Here is a 19,092-nt window from a genome sequence, read left to right on the forward strand (position 1 = left end):
AAAAATAGCCCTCTGAAGGCTATTGGGTAGTGAAGTACGAATAGACACTCTAATTTGATATCTATGAAAGTTTTAGACACTCTAATTTGATATCTATGGAAGTTTTAGACACTCTAATTCGATATCTATGAAAGTTTTAGACACTCTAATTCGATATCTATGAAAGTTTTAGGACCAGACACTTAAATTACATGAGCTAGGAACTATGTCATTTATTGTCATCTATTTTAATCAAAATTCTTTGAATGGTTCTTGATCTCAATTGTCAGTCAGCGCAGCTCATGAAGGCAACATTTAGTCCACTGGTCATTTCAAACAGAGTGAGCAAATGCCAGACATTAGACACTCACAGTTAAAATTTTGTGTGCAAATATTACAAGTTTCAGATACAATCTGATACGCAAACTGAAAATATGAGAAATTTCTTGTAGCCTGCTAGTAGAGCCTATCCACTGAAAATATGACAACTTTCTTGTAGCCTGCTAGTAGAGCCTATCCAATGGCTGTCGTGGAGGTGTGCTGTACACAGTACTACCCCCCGCCCCCATTTTTGGAACATATTACATTTCCTATCTATTGCAAACACATTCATAAACATTAAAATAAAACATCAATTACTGCTATTTGCTATTAACGATGAATGGTCCATTTCTCCATGCTCTAGCATCAAGAGAACAAACTGCTTGACATTGGATCAAGTATTTCAATAAAAAATAAATTAGTATCAGTTAGATTAGGTCAATTGCTGTACTTATGATGATCAAACTAAGCAACTGTTAGCAATCCCAGTGAAGTTTGTTCCATGCTATTTCTGATGCAAAATGAGCATATTTAGACCCTTAAAATATAAAAGGTCGATCAAAAATTGTCATTCTGTTAATTAAATGTGATAAGATTCAGAGCCCCCTTTTGAACTAGGCCACACATGACTGCAGCTTGTCAGATCCACACATGACTGCAGCTTGTCAGACCTATGGGCCACACATGACTGCAGCTTGTCAGATCTACACATGACTGCAGCTTGTCAGATCTATGGGCCACACATGACTGCAGCTTGTCAGATCTACACATGACTGCAGCTTGTCAGATCGACACATGACTGCAGCTTGTCAGATCTATGGAGTTGAAACTGTCTGAGCCAGACATTTCTCCTATAAAGCACAGCGTTTACACTTGCGACATGTATACTATACACGTATAAAAAAAACTTCTCAAAAAGTGAGTAGCCCCCCCCCCCCATACATGTTCTGATATAATTTACATACAACGAAATTAGTTTTTCCAGACATGTACAGTATACATGCCGCAAGTGTAAAGGTAGTTTACTGGTACATTAGACCCAGCTCGAATTTTCCCTTAACTTAATGACTTACATTAACTTACAAGTGTTATTTTTCTTGTTTCAACTACTTTGACTTCCTTTTGCTAAACTTTTGCTACAACCAGTAGCCTCTAATTTTAAAAATTGGAGGAAATAATAAAAGTTTAACAGCACAGCCTACCAGAAGGCTACATAATTCTTCAAAACTTGGAATGCTCTTTAAAAAATAAATAAAGTAATAAAATCATAGACACATCATTGCTAGGGTGCTGGAGTCTAGAGCCTCACACAAGCAAAAACATTTCTGAAACAAAAACCATTACATTCAAAATATTACTTCCTATGTAACAACGCGACCTTAAAAAAATATAAAAAAGAGTATGATACTTGTACTTTTAGGTTTTATTGCAGAGGGTGAAATTGGGATATATTAATAATTTGCCTGAAAAGGTCTGTATTTTGGTACCTTTAACCCAAATCCTTAAGGTTGATTACGTGAATTAAATTAGAACTGGCAAAAGTGGCGGGGATTAACTTTTTATGCGTGCACTTTTTGAATGAGTGGCGCGGCTTATCTGTACAAGAACTATCTGTACAAGTCACCTAATTCGAAGTAATGTATAACTGTTCGCTTTATCTTGTTTTAGAAATAGGTACCTTAAAAATGAATATTTTATTTCTGAAGTTTTCTGAGATCACTCCCCCAACAAACCTAAACTATGAGATCACTCCCCCAACAAACCTAAACTATGAGATCAATGCACCAACAAACCTAAACTATGAGATCACTCCCCCAACAAACCTAAACTATGAGATCACTCCCCCAACAAACCTAAACTATGAGATCACTCCCCCAACAAACCTAAACTATAAGATCAATGCACCAACAAACCTAAACTATGAGATCACTCCCCCAGCTGTTTCGCATCATCAGATCAAAGTAAGCGTCGTTATCAATGCTACAGCTGATAGCTGCATAGTAGGACACAAATTCTTCCAACTCCACCTGGCAGAATAAAACAAGGTTAATTCAATGCAGTTACACGCACACACACACACACATGTCAACTTACTAGGGTCCGAGACTTAGCAGTTAGGGTTACACAAACACATGTCAACTAACTATGGTTCAAGACGCAATGTGTATATTTTAGCAGCATTTGATTGAATACCTAGGCAATGTATGCAATGCCTGAAATGGGTTTTCAAATTATGAAATACATTTCTTAGTCATTCTATACAATACAAAATAACAGGCAGAGTGTAGAATACACTCTCTCTCTCTCTCGCCAGAACATTCTGCCACCTTTGTTAGGGTTAGGTTAGGTTAGTTTTGGGGATAGGGATAGGGTTAGGTTTAGTTTAGGGATAGGGTTAGGATAGGGTTAGATTTAGTTTAGGGCTAGAGTTAGGGTTAGGTTAGGGATAGGTTAGGGTTAGTTTAGGGTTAGGTTTGGGTTAGGGCTAGAGTTAGGATGAGGAAAAGCACTTTATGGTTACGGTTAAAAAGAAAATTAAGTGCAATTTAATATGCCATTCAAGCAATCCATGCCACAACAAACAGTAAGGGAGGCGACCGAGTTGACGAGAATCCTTCCATCATATTGCTGACATGGATTAAAAACGTATTTTACTTTCTCGTATATACGAAGTATAGAGAAAGTATTGTAATCGTGCACAAAAATCACTTGAAATTTTAACAATTTTCACCGTATTACACCTCAGTCCTTCTTCACATCCGAAGTATAGAGGACTTATTTTAATCGGGCAAAAATTATCAATCCAGATTTATCAAAATTAAAAGGTTTTATGCGTAATCCAGTCGGAAAAACTGGGCTTTGCAATTCTGCCTGTATGTCTGTGTGTCTGTGTGTGTTTCTGTGTGTGTCTGTGTGTAAACACAATTACTTGAGTACCGTTACAGCTAGGTTGATGAAATTTCATATATAAGTATTTTATCAAAATCGTAGATCCGTATCAACTTTTGAGCGATTTCCGATAACCGGAAGTGGTACTTTTTCTAATTTGAATTTTTCAAAAGCCTATAACTTGAGTACTATTTCAGATAGATAAATGAAGTTTCACATGTGAGTAAAAGATCTAATTTTCTACCTTCTGTTAAATTTTGAGTAATTTCCCTTGACCGGAAGTAGTAATTTACGCTACTTCCGATTTCTCAAAAAACTAATGCAAATTTTTAAAGTACTAATAATATTGCGCACTAGTATGCACTTTTTTATTTGGCGTTCACTTGGTGTGCAATTCTTTTGTCTACGAGATTTTATTCTATTTTTAAAAGTATTTAAAATGGATTAAAAATCATGTCTATTGCCCGAGTTCCCATCCCCTGTTGTTTTATATAAGAATATTCGAGAAAGTTTAGGGGAGATCACTCCCGGTTTATTACTTTCTCGATTATACGCAGTATAGAGAAAGTCTTGTAATCGTGCAAAAAAAAAAAAAAAACAATTCGAGATTTTTGCAAATCTCGACGTTTTACAGCTCCCTGAGTCGGAAAAACATATTTTTGCAATCTTGTCTGTATGTGTGTGTGTATGTATGTGTGTGTCTGTAAACACGATAATCTGAGTACCATTACAGCTACGTTGATGAAATTTCATATTTAAGCATTATATCAAAATCATAGATCCGTATCGACTTTTGAGCGATTTCCGATAACCGGAACTTTTTCTACTTTGAATTTTTCAAAAGCCTATAACTTGAGTACTATTTCAGATAGATAAATGAAATTTCACATTAAGTAAAAGATCTAATTTTCTGCCTTCTTTCAAATTTTGAGTAATTTCCATTGACCGGAAGTAGTAATTTTCACTATTTCCGATTTCTCAAAAACCACATGTGAAATTATAAAGTACTAATAATATTCCGCACTATTAATACTATTATGCACATTTTATTTGGCGTTCACTTGGTGTGCAATTATTTTTTCTACGAGATTTTATTCTATTTAAAAAAAGTATAAGTATTTAAAATGAATTATAAATCATGTCTATATCCCGAGTTGCCATCCCCTGTTGTTTCATATAAGAATATTCGCGAAAGTTTAGGGGAGATTACTCACGGTTTATTTATTTATTTTTAGATTTTGCAATCAAGGGGACCGTAAAAATAATTTTAATAAAATACTTAAAAAAAACTTTTTAAAAAACCACGTTTTTCTTGTGGACTAAAAAGTAGAAAATAAATTTTCATACATTTGATGACAAAAAACGTGGGTACGTTCACCATCAAATTTCCCGACCCATCTGCCCGACCCACGTTTTTTGTCATCAAATGTATGAAAATTTATTTTCTACTTTTTAGTCCACAAGAAAAACGTGGTTTTTTAAAAAGTTTTTTTTAAGTATTTTATTTTCTCCTTTTTAGTCCGTTGCTACACATGAAAAACGTGGTTTTTAAAAAGTTTTTTATATAGTTTATTTTCTACTTTATCTAATCACTTGATTAAGTATGACTTGACTAAGTGTTTTTAAATACACGGGCTAAAAAAATCTTGAGCGACCGATACGCTTTAAACAGAGAAAGGGTGTAATTTACGTTGCTGGCGTGGAGATCTACTCACGAATCACGTGATCAAATCTCCCATAAACAAACAAATAAATGCGAAGCTGAGTTAAGGAAAAACGTGTTTATGTGTATTTTAGCATGCCCAGCGTACCAACCGTGTCACCGTTAACAATGTGTTACCGTGTCCGTTCTCCTTTTTAGTCCGTTGCTACACATAAAAAACGTGGTTTTTTAAAAAGTTTTTTTAAGTATTTTATTTTCTCCTTTTAAGTCCGTTGCTACACATGAAAAACGTGGTTTTTAAAAAAGTGTTTATAAATACACGGACTAAAAATCTTGAGCGACCAGGATTCGAACCTGGGTTGTCGCGGCCACAACGCGAAGTACTAACCACTATACGATCACGGCCAGCGCGCTCACATCGATTGGGGCCGAAGTAACTGTGTCAATAGGCCTCCAGTCTTGTCGGTATCTTTAGAAATCATGTCCTCAATTTTATGGTCCTTGGGGCGTAATTAAATTAAGCTAATTACGGTCACTAATTGCTAGTTTTGATGATTGCATCTGAAATTGTTAGGCGAAAGTAGCATGCATGCCAAATTTCAGGTCTCTAGAGCAATCAGAAGTGGGCTAATTTTCGATGTCAATTTTAACAACAAACATCCAAACAACCAAACAAACAAACAAACGCGAAGCTGAGTTAAGAAAAACGTTTTAAAAACGTGTTAAAAATTAAAATAAAAGCTTAAGCCTAAAAATCATTCAGAAATTTAATATTTTTAGAATCAATGTTATAAAAGTTGCAAATCTAGAGAATTTGAAAATAATGTGTTGAGTTTAAGGCTACATTTCTGTTTATTTTCATCAAGCCTAAGTTATAACCAGGTATTTCACTTTTGTAAGCATGTAGGATTGTTGAAATGTTGCGTGTTATGCATGTAGGATTGTTGAAATGTTGCGTGTTATGCATGTAGGATTGTTGAAATGTTGCGTGTTATGCATGTAGGATTGTTGAAATGTTGCGTGTTATGCATGTAGGATTGTTGAAATGTTGCGTGTTATGCATGTAGGATTGTTGAAATGTTGCGTGTTATGCGCGTAAGATGGTTAGAATTTGCATTGTGTGTTATGCATGTAAGTTTGTTGAAATGTTGCGTGTTATGCATGTAAGTTTGTTGAAATGTTGCGTGTTATGCATGTAAGTTTGTTGAAATGTTTCCTTACCGATCCATCCACATGGCCCTCAGCTTCAAAACAAGTGAGAAACTCCTGGTAGACTTTGTTTTCCGACCACTCCCCACTCAAAAACTTGGGGTGTTTCTTGGCGTTGTAACACAGAGCAATATCTTTGACGGTAATCACACCATCCCCTGTAGGATAAGTTCTAATCACCAACACATTCTTCAAATGTTCTAATCACCAACACATTCTTCAAATGTTCTAATCATCAACACATTCTTCAAATGTTCTAATCATCAACACATTCTTCAAATGTTCTAATCATCAACACATTCTTCAAATGTTCTAATCATCAACACATTCTTCAAATGTTCTAATCACCAACACGTTCTTCAAATGTTCTAATCATCAACACATTCTTCAAATGTTCTAACCATTAACACATTCTTCAAATGTTCTAATCATCAGCACATTCTTCAACACATCAAAAACTAATGCTAGTTTAAAAAAAAAAAAAAGGTTTCTCGTTTTTTCAAAAATTCAGTACCTAGGATTATATTATTTCTATTTTGTCATTATAACACTATTATAACCCAACAGGGGATGGGGAGGGGGGTGTTGATGTTTTTATTTGTTGTAATGATGTTTTGTAATACAGGCCAAAAAATGTAAGAAAGGATCATTTTTTGTAAATGTATTCGAGCGATTTATGCATGTCAGATCTCCACATTGCTTGACAAATGTCTAATTTCCCATAGACGCTTGTTGTAAATATAGACACACACACACACACACACACATATATATATATATATATATATATATATATATATATATATATATATATATATATATATATATATATATATATATATATTGAATTGACAGCCACCTGTTTTGTCCATTTTTGCAAATGCAGCTTCAACGAGTTTTCTTCTTCTGTCATTCATCTTAGGCTTAAAAATAATGTTTAATAGGACATGTCAGTAGTAGTTCAATAAAATGTGCGCCTTTTAAACTATATTAAGTTAATTAAGTGTAATCATAGCTAATTACTAATTGAACAGGTAGTATGGTCTTGCCCCATGCTTATTGTTGCAGTTTCCAACCAACCTGACTGACAGTAGTAACTTACTTGAACAGTCCTGAGAAACTCGTCAAAGTTGATAGTTCCTTCTCCGTCCCTGTCAAACGTACGAAACAGTTCAATCTCTTGGTCCTTTTGTAGCGAGATGCCAACATCACGAAGACCTTTGGTGAATTCTTCGAATGACAACTTCCGGTTACTGTCATCATCCATGATACGAAATCGTCTGAGAAATAGTTGGAGATAGTTATTGACAATTTATTCTAATGGTAGTGCTTATTTCGTCCGGATGGGGATATGAGGCCCCCTCAAGCACAGTGTTCATTCCTCGCCAATATAGGAGCAGTGTTTCTTCCAGACTTTTTTCTCCGGGGGGGGGGGGGCACTTGAAATTTTCGGGGGGGCGGTAGACTTTCTTCGGGGGGGGGGGGGGCGGACACTGTTAAAAGTATATATTTTCTATATAAATTATATAAATTTCATTTCGTTCGGGGGGGCGGTAAAAAATTTTCGGGGGGGGGGGGGGGGGGCTTCGCCCCCCCGAAGAGATGCCTCGAAAAAACTCTGTATAGGAGAGGATATAAGCACCGGCGTATTTCATTTAGAGTATGATGAAAAATACAAACCCTCGGTTCCCAGACGGAAAAAAACGCACAAAAATATGCGCAACATCCTCACCAAAACATGTCAAAACAACAAAACTATCGAACCAAACACTAAACAAACAAAACAACAAAACTATCGAACCAAACACTAAACAAACAAAACAACAAAACTATCGAACCAAACACTAAACAAACAAAACAACAAAACTATCGAACCAAACACTAAACAAACAAAACAACAAAACTATCGAACCAAACACTAAACAAACAAAACAACAAAACTATCGAACCAAACACTAAACAAACTAAACAACAAAACTATCGAACCAAACACTAAACAAACAAAACAACAAAACTATCGAACCAAACACGAAACAAACAAAACAACAAAACTATCGAACCAAACACTAAACAAACAAAACAACAAAACTATCGAACCAAACACTAAACAAACCAAACAACAAAACTATCGAACCAAACACTAAACAAACAAAACAACAAAACACAACATAAAAACACAACATACAAAACACAACATACAAAACAAAACAACAAAACAAAACATACAAAACACACAGCCAAGTTGCAAATGTAACCCCATTCCACACACGTGGTGCGCCAAAACGCCCACATCGAAACTGACCAGATCCACATTCTGACTATAAGGTAATAAGGACTAATACAAGCGGTCATTCGGCCTTAAATACCCCGTAGCCGAAGTCCAGTAAAACATTCACCCACCGATTCGCACACAAAAATATAATAATAATACAAATAATACATTACCCGCTCACACATAATAACTCGGTTCAAATTTGGCCTTGCTGACAGACAACTATTACGTTGTTATCAATTGTGGTGTTTGTGTTGTTTACACATTATAGCTAGATTCCGTTTTGGCATTGACCTTGTCCTTGTTGACAGTTGTTTTCGTAACTACCCTACATATATTTTTTTTTCTTCAAAATCCATATGCCCCTTAGTGCTTTACGAATTTGGTAGAGTAAAATTGCTTTTTTATGATACTCATATATATATATATATATATATATATATATATATATATATATATATATATATATATATATATATATATATGTGTGTGTGTGTGTGTGTGTGTGTGTACGCCTTGCTGGGGGGGGGGGAGATAACTACTATCTACTCTCCTAGGCGTATCTAAATAAACTGTCCGGTCAGTGCAACCGTGGTAAAACACACGGTGGTTAAAATCTTAACCTTAGACTAGATAAAAAAAAAAAAAAAATAAGCTTACAGTTTTATTTACATTTAAAAATGGAACCATAAATAAAAACATTTAAACATCATTTCAAATCCAGAACATCCTAAACAAACGTCTAATCAAACACTAAACAAAGAAAACACACAACTTTCGATGGAATATTATGTACCTTCGATGCCTCGGATAGTCTAGGCCATGACCACACAGACAACCTTCCTATCCCCTACGGCAACCGAACGCCTTCTTACATCCGCACCAAACACACAAAACAGCAAATAAAACGCCACATACAAAACAATACATACAAAACACCCAGCCAAGTTGCAAAAGCAACCTCAACGCATTCAAACCAGTTTAGGAAACCCTCCTAAACATAACGATCTAAACCACATGGTCTAAAACACACGCTAAGGGTTTAGGAAATAGAAAACTAAATTTCAAATCTTCAAAAAAAAAAAACACCACGTGTGTACCAGACCTGCCGATGTCCGCTATCTCGTTTTAGACGAAAAAGAAAAAAAAAGAGGAACATCGGCAGTCGCTTTCATACAAATCACTTGACTTACTTGACTTAGTCCTCTTTGCCCCTTATGGAGCATAGGGCCTCCACCATTACCTTCCATACAAATCACACATAAAAATAATTTAAAAAAAAAAAAAAATGCCTCCACGCACGAAGTGCGCCAAATGCCCACAGAGAAACTGATCAGATCTACATTCTCGACTTTTATTTTAAAAAAACGATTTAATAACAAGCTCTTTCTATATAGTTATTTAAATAGTAGTGTATAATTAATTTTCTTCTTTTTAGTGCATTATTACATAAAAGCTTGTTATTAAAACTTTTTTTACGAAATGTTTTGTTAACTCTACTAAAAACACATTTAGTTAAAACAGTTTTCTTCATTAGAGTTTCTTACTCTCTACTTGTCATTATCAATTATTCCAAATTAAAATATTACTGTGTGTTGCTTTTCATCGGCATTACATAAAAACAATTTCTTTGGCCAAACATGCAATCGTTTGTTGTGTAGCACGTAGCTGGCCAGAGATCATTCTCTACACGTAAGTACATTAAGAATAGCTTGCAAAGCATAACACACATTGAAGTCAATGGAACCTGATGTTTTAAGTGAACTGAATAATGACATAAAGATGCACAGCTTAAAGAAGTTGCTTATACTGTAACCATTATTTACAATGAAACCTGATATTTTGGTTTATAATTTTAATGAATGCCTTCATTAAGTTTTATATCCTAAAAAATACTTTCAATTATCGTTTTTTTTTTAAAAATTCATTGCAGGCCTGGCTATATTGTACGTCTTGGGTTAGGGTTTGATGGGGAAAATTGGAAAATTTCCATCTAGCGATTGGAGCCCCTTTTTAATTTCTCGGGGTTCCCTGGTAACAAACTAACACATGTCACATATGTGCTGTATGGAGCGAACACACATGTCACATATGTGCTATGAAACCATCTACCCTACAGATGCGTCATTACGACCACCTGGTTAGCTACTGGGTTAACATTCCAGCTATTTGCAAGTAGTGTCACAGGTGCTTCACAATGTTACAGTTAAACAAGTTTTCTTTCGTTTTTACACTCTCACTCTGATTGAATAGCACAGAAACTTGGTGGTCAGATATAGAGACATGGGGTCAGATATAGAGACATGGGGTCAGATATAGAGACATGGGGTCAGATATAGAGAGATGGGGTCAGATATAGAGACATGGGGTCAGATATAGAGACATGGGGTCAGATATAGAGACATGGGGTCAGATATAGAGACATGGGGTCAGATATGCTTGTGGTCAGATATAGAGACATGGGGTCAGATATAGAGACATGGGGTCAGATATAGAGACATGGGGTCAGATATAGAGACATGGGGTCAGATATAGAGACATGGGGTCAGATATAGAGACATGGGGTCAGATATAGAGACATGGGGTCAGATATAGAGACATGGGGTCAGATATGCTTGTGGTCAGATATAGAGACATGGGGTCAGATATAGAGACATGGGGTCAGATATAGAGACATGGGGTCAGATATAGAGACATGGGGTCAGATATAGAGACATGGGGTCAGATATAGAGACATGGGGTCAGATATAGAGAGATGGGGTCAGATATAGAGACATGGGGTCAGATATAGAGACATGGGGTCAGATATAGAGACATGGGGTCAGATATGCTTGTGGTCAGATATAGAGACATGGGGTCAGATATAGAGACATGGGGTCAGATATAGAGACATGGGGTCAGATATGCTTGTGGTCAGATATAGAGACATGGGGTCAGATATAGAGAGATGGGGTCAGATATGCTTGTGGTCAGATATAGAGACATGGGGTCAGATATAGAGACATGGGGTCAGATATAGAGACATGGGGTCAGATATAGAGACATGGGGTCAGATATAGAGACATGGGGTCAGATATAGAGACATGGGGTCAGATATAGAGACATGGGGTCAGATATGCTTGTGGTCAGCTTGGGGTGTGACATACCTTTGAGCTCCTTTGATACCACTAGCCCCTCGAGCCAGGAACTGAGCTTGCACTAACTCAAGAGGATCTTTGGCGTGAGCTTTGCTCATTCTGGCCTTGACCTTTAGATCCTCGTTTAATCTCGTCATGTCAGCCATAGTGATACAAAAATCTGGGGAGGTCATTCATGAGTCTTGTTTAGTCAAGATTATATATATATATATATATATATATATATATATATATATATATATATATATATATATATATATATATATATATATATATATATATATTTTTTTTTTTTTTTACACTATTTTTTTGACACGTAGTTAGTTGCCAAGCCTTTTAAAACAATTAATGCATGCCTTATATAATTTTGGTTCTTAAATTTAGTATTATTTAACAAAAATGTATATGTTTTGCAATGGAATGGGTTAATAATAATAAGTTTAGTACCACATAACCATACACGGTAAAGATCTTTTATATTCATAGGTTGGATGAATATCTTTGGTCTGCATAGAACTCATTCTCATATACATTAAAAGTAGAAGTCGGTGTCGGAGTTACTTCCAGATATCAGTTAAGGGGGTGGTGGGGGGGGGGGGGGGAGGGGGAGAGTGGGATCCATAAAGAAAGTCTACCCCCTCCCCCAAACAAAATTTATATAGAAAATATATACTTTTATCAGTGTCGTCTTCGTCCCCCCCCCCGAATATATATATATATATATATATATATATATATATATATATATATATATATATATATATATATATATATATATATATATATATATAATCTTTTGTGAGGGAAGGGGTGGGTGACATCTTGTGATGACACCTTACCTAGAGACGCCACTAGGGGCAGCCTCATTCACAGCACCAGGTGACACCAAACCTTATTACGCCACACTGACTGTCAATCCCCAATCACACCAGACAGACACACCTTTGACAAAACTATTCCTAATTCTATTAATTATAATGATAAATAATCTACATATTTAGACGACTTAGTAAGTTATTAGATCTAACAAAAAAAAACAACCAATCTAAGCCTAAAGTATAAACTGCAGTAAACGTCTATACTTAGAGTGTGTTAGTGTTAGAGTTTAACTACTAGGACTATAAAATACGCCGTTGAAGCTCGTGTTAAAACATTAATTGTTTTCAATGTATCAATAGTAAGAAATTGCATGCTAGTATTAAAATCAATGAAATGAAAATGGGAAGCAGATATGTGGCCTAGAAAGTTTATTTTACCTTTCAGTGAGACTGTCCGTCCTCTTCTAGCGTCGTTCCGAGTGTGTTAATCCATATTTAGAAATGTAGGTCACGGCTACAAATATTCTGCTGAGAGCCTATTGATTTTAAAAAATAATGTCTGCATAGTGAAATAATAATAATCCTCTAGGAAATTCCTTATAAATGTGCATAAACATTAAGTTTCAAGGTGTAATTTCTGCGTTGTGTCTTATATTTTCTATATCCATTTTTTAGATTTGGTTCTAGTTTTTACTTTCCCGTATTGACATCGATACCAAGGCAACGAGTCGTGACACGTCCTACGATCTTACATAAACGGTTCTCAATTTTTGGTTTGGAGTCTCAAAGATCCTTTTCTGAATTGCTGAAAATCAATCTCATCCAGTGTTTCTTCCAGACTTTTTTCTCCGGGGGGGGGGGGGGGCACTTGGAACTTTCGGGGGGCGGTAGACTTTCTTCGGGGGGGGGGGGGGGGGCGGACACTGTTAAAAGTATATATTTTCTATATAAATTATATAAATTTCATTTCGTTCGGGGGGGGGGGGGGCGGTAAAAAATTTTCGGGGGGGGGGGGGGCTTCGCCTGGAGATGCCTGGAAGAAACTCTGATCTCATCCCTGCTTCCACACCCACCCATGGAACAATACTATGTTTAGATTAGGCCTAGCCTTAGCTAAGTCTATGTTTACAGTTGACTTAAACACGATCAAACCTCCACTTTGTAAGTACTAAGTAGATCTTGTAAGTAGCCTTATTAGACCTACTAGTAGGCGTATACAATATTTTGTTTTGTATACTCGTGTAAAAGAAATTACTACGTTATATTATATAGTTATATTAATAATGAAATATATCTATCTATCTATCTGTCTGTCTGTCTGTCTGTCTGTCTGTCTGTCTGTCTGTCTGTCTGTCTGTCTGTCATTCTATCTATTTAAAAAGCTATTTATGTGTGTCTGTATACTGTATGTGTGTGTGTGTGTGTGTTTATGCATTACTACACCTCTTATCACATCGCCGTGAAACTTTGGGAAGTTGTTGAGAAGAGTTTAATTCACATGGGCGGCGCCACGGTAGGGCGCCATTTGTTTTTTCTCTATATCAGTATATAAAAATAAAGGTCGATTGCGGTTTGACGCCGTTCATCCGATCGCCATCAAACTTAGAACACTCTCGGGGAAGTTTCTGTAAAATAAATATTTTTAAATTTCGCATAGTCTGCGCCCCCGGGAGGGTGCGGTTCTTCTCTATATACGGTATATTAAAAAATGAAAGTCAGATGCGGTTCGACGTCGTCTATCCGAGTGCTATAAAACTGTGTGGAGTTAATGAGAGTGGGTGGAGGGGGGAATTTATTTTCACACGGGCGGCCCCCGGCAGAATGCGAATTGGCGCCCCCGTCTTTACCGTGAGCGCTATGACGCCTACGTTTGATAGACTATGGATAAGATGGGGCATTATAGTCATTCACTTCATTGATCAGATGCGTTTGCTGGCGCCCAGGGAGGGTGCAATTTGGTGCCTTGGGCTATCCCGTGAGCACTATGGTGCCTACGTTCGTTTTAAACATTGCGAAAGACTATACATCAGATTGGATTTTAGAGTTGTTCGCTAAATATAATTAGGCACGTCGCCAGCGCCCCGGCAGGGTACGATTTTGCGCCGCGGGCTTTTTGGGCGGTAGTATAGTAAAAATTTGTAGTAGATTTTTTGTTGTTACTAATGAATTAATTGTTTGATTGCTAAGTGTTTTAATTATTTTTTTTACCTAAAAAGATCACTAAGTTTCCCCAATACACAAAAGTTCAAAACGTGCGCTTATTGATCGAGTGTGAAAATCAGTTGTCTTCGTTTTCAGCTCGAACTCTATTGATCTAATAATATTGGATCGTTTATTTGTGACACACAATATATTTGATAAGAGAAAACATAACGAACTTTATCAGCACAGACTAAAATAACATGGATATTATCCGACACACGTCGCTATGACTGATCCGTCCAGCCGCTAATTCAAATATAACCTGCCGGCAAACTATAGTCTAAGCCGCTGTAATGTAGTGTTTTATTCCGTCAGTCATCGGTACAGCAGCTGGGTCTTCAAAGCTGGAGATCGTGCTCTCATAGAAATATCATAATTAGTTGTTTCTAATCAATCAACTCTTATCAACAACAAATGCTATACCTTGTTTGGCTTATATTGTGGTCTTGCTGCCTTCATGTTTTTCGGTTGTCGACAAAGTTCAGAGGCGTAACGAGGGCGGGGCGGGGGTGCGGACCGCACCGGGTGACACCATGTAGGGGGTGACACCAGGGCAAAAGAACTTGCAAAATGTGCTGGAAAAAATGCCATTTTGCCAGTTCCATTAATGATGAATTAAAATTAATTATTCTTTTAAGTTCAAATCAACAATTATATATACATATATATATATATATATATATATATATATATATATATATATATATATATATATATATATATATATATATATATATATATATATGTGAGCGGGTGAATGGATTTTTTTGTATTATTTTATTTGTTGCGAATCTGGGAGTGCATGGTGGTCCAATGGGGAACAGCACGGGGTCCCCCTTCCGCTCGAAGCGGTCAGTATAAATTGACCGTATTATTTTATTTGTTGCGAATCTGGGAGTGCATGGTGGTCCAATGGGGAACAGCACGGGGTCCCCCTTCCGCTCGAAGCGGTCAGTATAAATTGACCGTATTATTTTATTTGTTGCGAATCTGGGAGTGCATGGTGGTCCAATGGGGAACAGCACGGGGTCCCCCTTCCGCTCGAAGCGGTCAGTATAAATTGACCGTATTATTTTATTTGTTGCGAATCTGGGAGTGCATGGTGGTCCAATGGGGAACAGCACGGGGTCCCCCTTCCGCTCGAAGCGGTCAGTATAAATTGACCGTATTATTTTATTTGTTGCGAATCTGGGAGTGCATGGTGGTCCAATGGGGAACAGCACGGGGTCCCCCTTCCGCTCGAAGCGGTCAGTATAAATTGACCGTATTATTTTATTTGTTGCGAATCTGGGAGTGCATGGTGGTCCAATGGGGAACAGCACGGGGTCCCCCTTCCGCTCGAAGCGGTCAGTATAAATTGACCGCTCGGAGTGATTTTCTTCCTTTTTTTGACCCGCGGCGAGATGTAGGTCGGGTCAGATTTCTGCGTGGCGCACCGCACGCGTGGAGTGAGGTTGCTTGGGCAACTTGGCTGGGTGTTTTGTTATATATGAATTGTTTTGTTATATATGAATTGTTTTGTTTGGTGTAAAAAGTTTGTTGTGTACGTATTGTGTTCTACGTAATGTATTGTACGTAGTGGTTTTACGTAGTGTTTTGTTTGGTGTGGACTTTTGGATGTCGAGAATGGATGAAGGGAGGTTTCTGTGTGTCAGGGCCTGGACCATCCTAGACATCATAAGTCGGCGCAACACCAGCAAATGGTCAAACGTAATGTTTTGTTTGATGTAAAAAGTTTGTTTCGTTTGGTTCTGTTTTGTGTCAGTTTTTATCTATTCTTTTTTTATAACTTTTGGTTCCATATTTTGTTGAATAAATTTTATACTAGATTCTAGTCATTATTTTGTTAAATAAATTTTATTAACTGTAAAGGTTTTTTTGTTTTATTTTAGTAGCTTATTATTTAGACTAAGGTTAGGGTTTAACCACTGTGGGTTCTACCACGGTTGCACTGACCGGACAGTAGTTAGTTAGATAAGCCTAGAAGGGTAGATTTTTAGGTATCCCCTCCTAGCAGGGCTTACATATATATATATATATATATATATATATATATATATATATATATATATATATATATATATATATATATATATATATATATATATATATATATATACGTTGTTTCTTTGGAGGGGGTGACACCAAGATGTGCCGCACAGGGTGACACCCGACCCAGCGACGCCACTGGCAAAGTTTCTTTCATTTCGAATTCGACTATCAAAGTATAGAGTTAAGGGTCTTAATTAAAAGAGTAAGATTATTAATATTATCATCTAATTAGTCGTAAAGAGTTGTATGGTAATTATTAGTGTTATCTTGAACATCAATAAGTGGGAGTCATCTTCCCTAAACTTTCTGGAATATTCTTTATAACACTAAGGGTTTGCCAACTCGGAATATTCTTTATAACACTAAGGGTTTGCCAACTCGGAATATTCTTTATAACACTAAGGGTTTGCCAACTCGGAATATTCTTTATAACACTAAGGGTTTGCCAACTCGAAATATTCTTTATAACACTAAGGGTTTGCCAACTCGGAATATTCTTTATAACACTAAGGGTTTGCCAACTCGGAATATTCTTTATAACACTAAGGGTTTGCCAACTCGGAATATTCTTTATAACACTAAGGGTTTGCCAACTCGGAATATTCTTTATAACACTAAGGGTTTGCCAACTCGGAATATTCTTTATAACACTAAGGGTTTGCCAACTCGGAATATAGATATGATTTTTAATCTTGTATTAAATACTGAATTTTTAAAAATAAAATAGATCTAAGCGTTCGACCAACGTGAAAAATTTAAAATAACTTGGTACGATATAAGCGTTCGACCAACGTGAAAAATTTAAAATAACTTGGTACGATATAAGCGTTCGACCAACGTGAAAAATTTAAAATAACTTGGTATGATATAAGCGTTCGACCAACGTGAAAAATTTAAAATAACTTGGTACGATATAAGCGTTCGACCAACGTGAAAAATTTAAAATAACTTGGTACGATATAAGCGTTCGACCAACGTGAAAAATTTAAAATAACTTGGTACGATATAGATCTAAGCGTTCGACCAACGTGAAAAATTTAAAATAACTTGGTACGATATAAGCGTTCGACCAACGTGAAAATTTTTAAATAACTTGGTACGATATAAGCGTTCGACCAACGTGAAAAATTTTAAATAACTTGGTACGATATAAGCGTTCGACCAACGTGAAAAATTTTAAATAACTTGGTACGATATAAGCGTTCGACCAACGTGAAAAATTTTAAATAACTTGGTACGATATAAGCGTTCGACCAACGTGAAAATTTTTAAATAACTTGGTACGATATAAGCGTTCGACCAACGTGAAAAATTTAAAATAACTTGGTACGATATAAGCGTTCGACCAACGTGAAAAATTTAAAATAACTTGGTACGATATAAGCGTTCGACCAACGTGAAAAATTTTAAATAACTTGGTACGATATAAGCGTTCGACCAACGTGAAAAATTTAAAATAACTTGGTACGATATAAGCGTTCGACCAACGTGAAAAATTTAAAATAACTTGGTACGATATAAGCGTTCGACCAACGTGAAAAATTTAAAATAACTTGGTACGATATAGATCTAAGCGTTCGACCAACGTGAAAAATTTAAAATAACTTGGTACGATATAAGCGTTCGACCAACGTGAAAAATTTTAAATAACTTGGTACGATATAAGCGTTCGACCAACGTGAAAAATTTTAAATAACTTGGTACGATATAAGCGTTCGACCAACGTGAAAAATTTTAAATAACTTGGTACGATATAAGCGTTCGACCAACGTGAAAAATTTAAAATAACTTGGTACGATATAAGCGTTCGACCAACGTGAAAATTTAACATAACTTGGTACGATATAAGCTTTCGACCAACGTGAAAATTTAAAATAACTTGGTACGATATAAGCGTTCGACCAACGTGAAAAATTTAAAATAACTTGGTACGATATAGATCTAAGCGTTCGAAATTTTGTTCGCAATTTTCCCACCGTGACGGACGATACACAGAATAATCAAGTTAAAGATAAATCCATATGCGTTATTTGATAAATCGGAAATTCAGCGGAATTTACTCAAAATATGCAACAAAATAGAGCATTTGATAATTTAGGCTACTTAAATGTAAAATTTCGTCTATCTATCTAAAACAGTTCTCAAGTTACATGTTTTTTTTTTTTTTTTTTTTTTTTTTTTTGAAAAACTGACAAGGACAGTTGAAAAAGTACCACTGCCTGTTTATCTGGGATCGCTGAAAGGTCATTAAAAAAATGCAAATTTATATGAAATTTCGTCAACTTAGCTGCAACGGTACTCAAGTTATAATGTTCATAGACAGACAGACAGACAGACAGACACACACACAACACACACACACATACACACAAAATTGCTAAACTTAGATTTTCGTGTAAAACATCAAGGTTTGTGAAAATCTCGATTTCGTTTTCATGCACGATTACAATAATTCCTCTACACTTTACATACTAGAAAATAAAAATCCTACCGATTTTGCTGTTATTTCAAGGGATGGTTAAATTAGATTCAACTTTATGAATACAATTA

The 19,092-nt window shown here is 36.1% G+C and overlaps 1 protein-coding gene across 1 annotated transcript; it reads right to left on the reverse strand.

The window, feature by feature from the left end:
• Positions 1 to 689: 689 nt before the first annotated feature.
• LOC131956972 (calcyphosin-like protein) lies at positions 690 to 14,512 on the reverse strand. The gene is made up of 8 exons (XM_059321658.1): positions 14,497 to 14,512; positions 12,727 to 12,824; positions 11,480 to 11,630; positions 7,164 to 7,341; positions 6,921 to 6,984; positions 6,074 to 6,219; positions 2,214 to 2,327; positions 690 to 1,625 (listed from the first exon to the last, which is right to left on the reverse strand). Exons 3-7 carry the CDS (start codon positions 11,614 to 11,616, stop codon positions 2,214 to 2,216), a joined length of 639 nt encoding a protein of 212 aa, XP_059177641.1. The 5' UTR covers positions 11,617 to 11,630; positions 12,727 to 12,824; positions 14,497 to 14,512; the 3' UTR covers positions 690 to 1,625.
• Positions 14,513 to 19,092: the final 4,580 nt, after the last annotated feature.

The sequence above is a fragment of the Physella acuta genome, unplaced genomic scaffold (assembly GCF_028476545.2).
Source record: "Physella acuta isolate Inbredline_101_S28 unplaced genomic scaffold, ASM2847654v3 ptg001190l, whole genome shotgun sequence".
NCBI classification, from domain to species: Eukaryota; Metazoa; Mollusca; class Gastropoda; family Physidae; genus Physella; species Physella acuta.

Excerpts from the sequence above, each read along its gene's own strand:
- LOC131956972 (XM_059321658.1), bottom strand. The coding sequence starts at position 11,616 with ATGGCTGACATGACGAGATTAAACGAGGATCTAAAGGTCAAGGCCAGA. Across the intron at positions 7,342-11,479 it reads GGTATCAAAGGAGCTCAAAG|ACGATTTCGTATCATGGATG; the intron begins GTATGTCACACC and ends ACTATTTCTCAG. Across the intron at positions 2,328-6,073 it reads AGGGCCATGTGGATGGATCG|GTGGAGTTGGAAGAATTTGT; the intron begins GTAAGGAAACAT and ends TTATTCTGCCAG.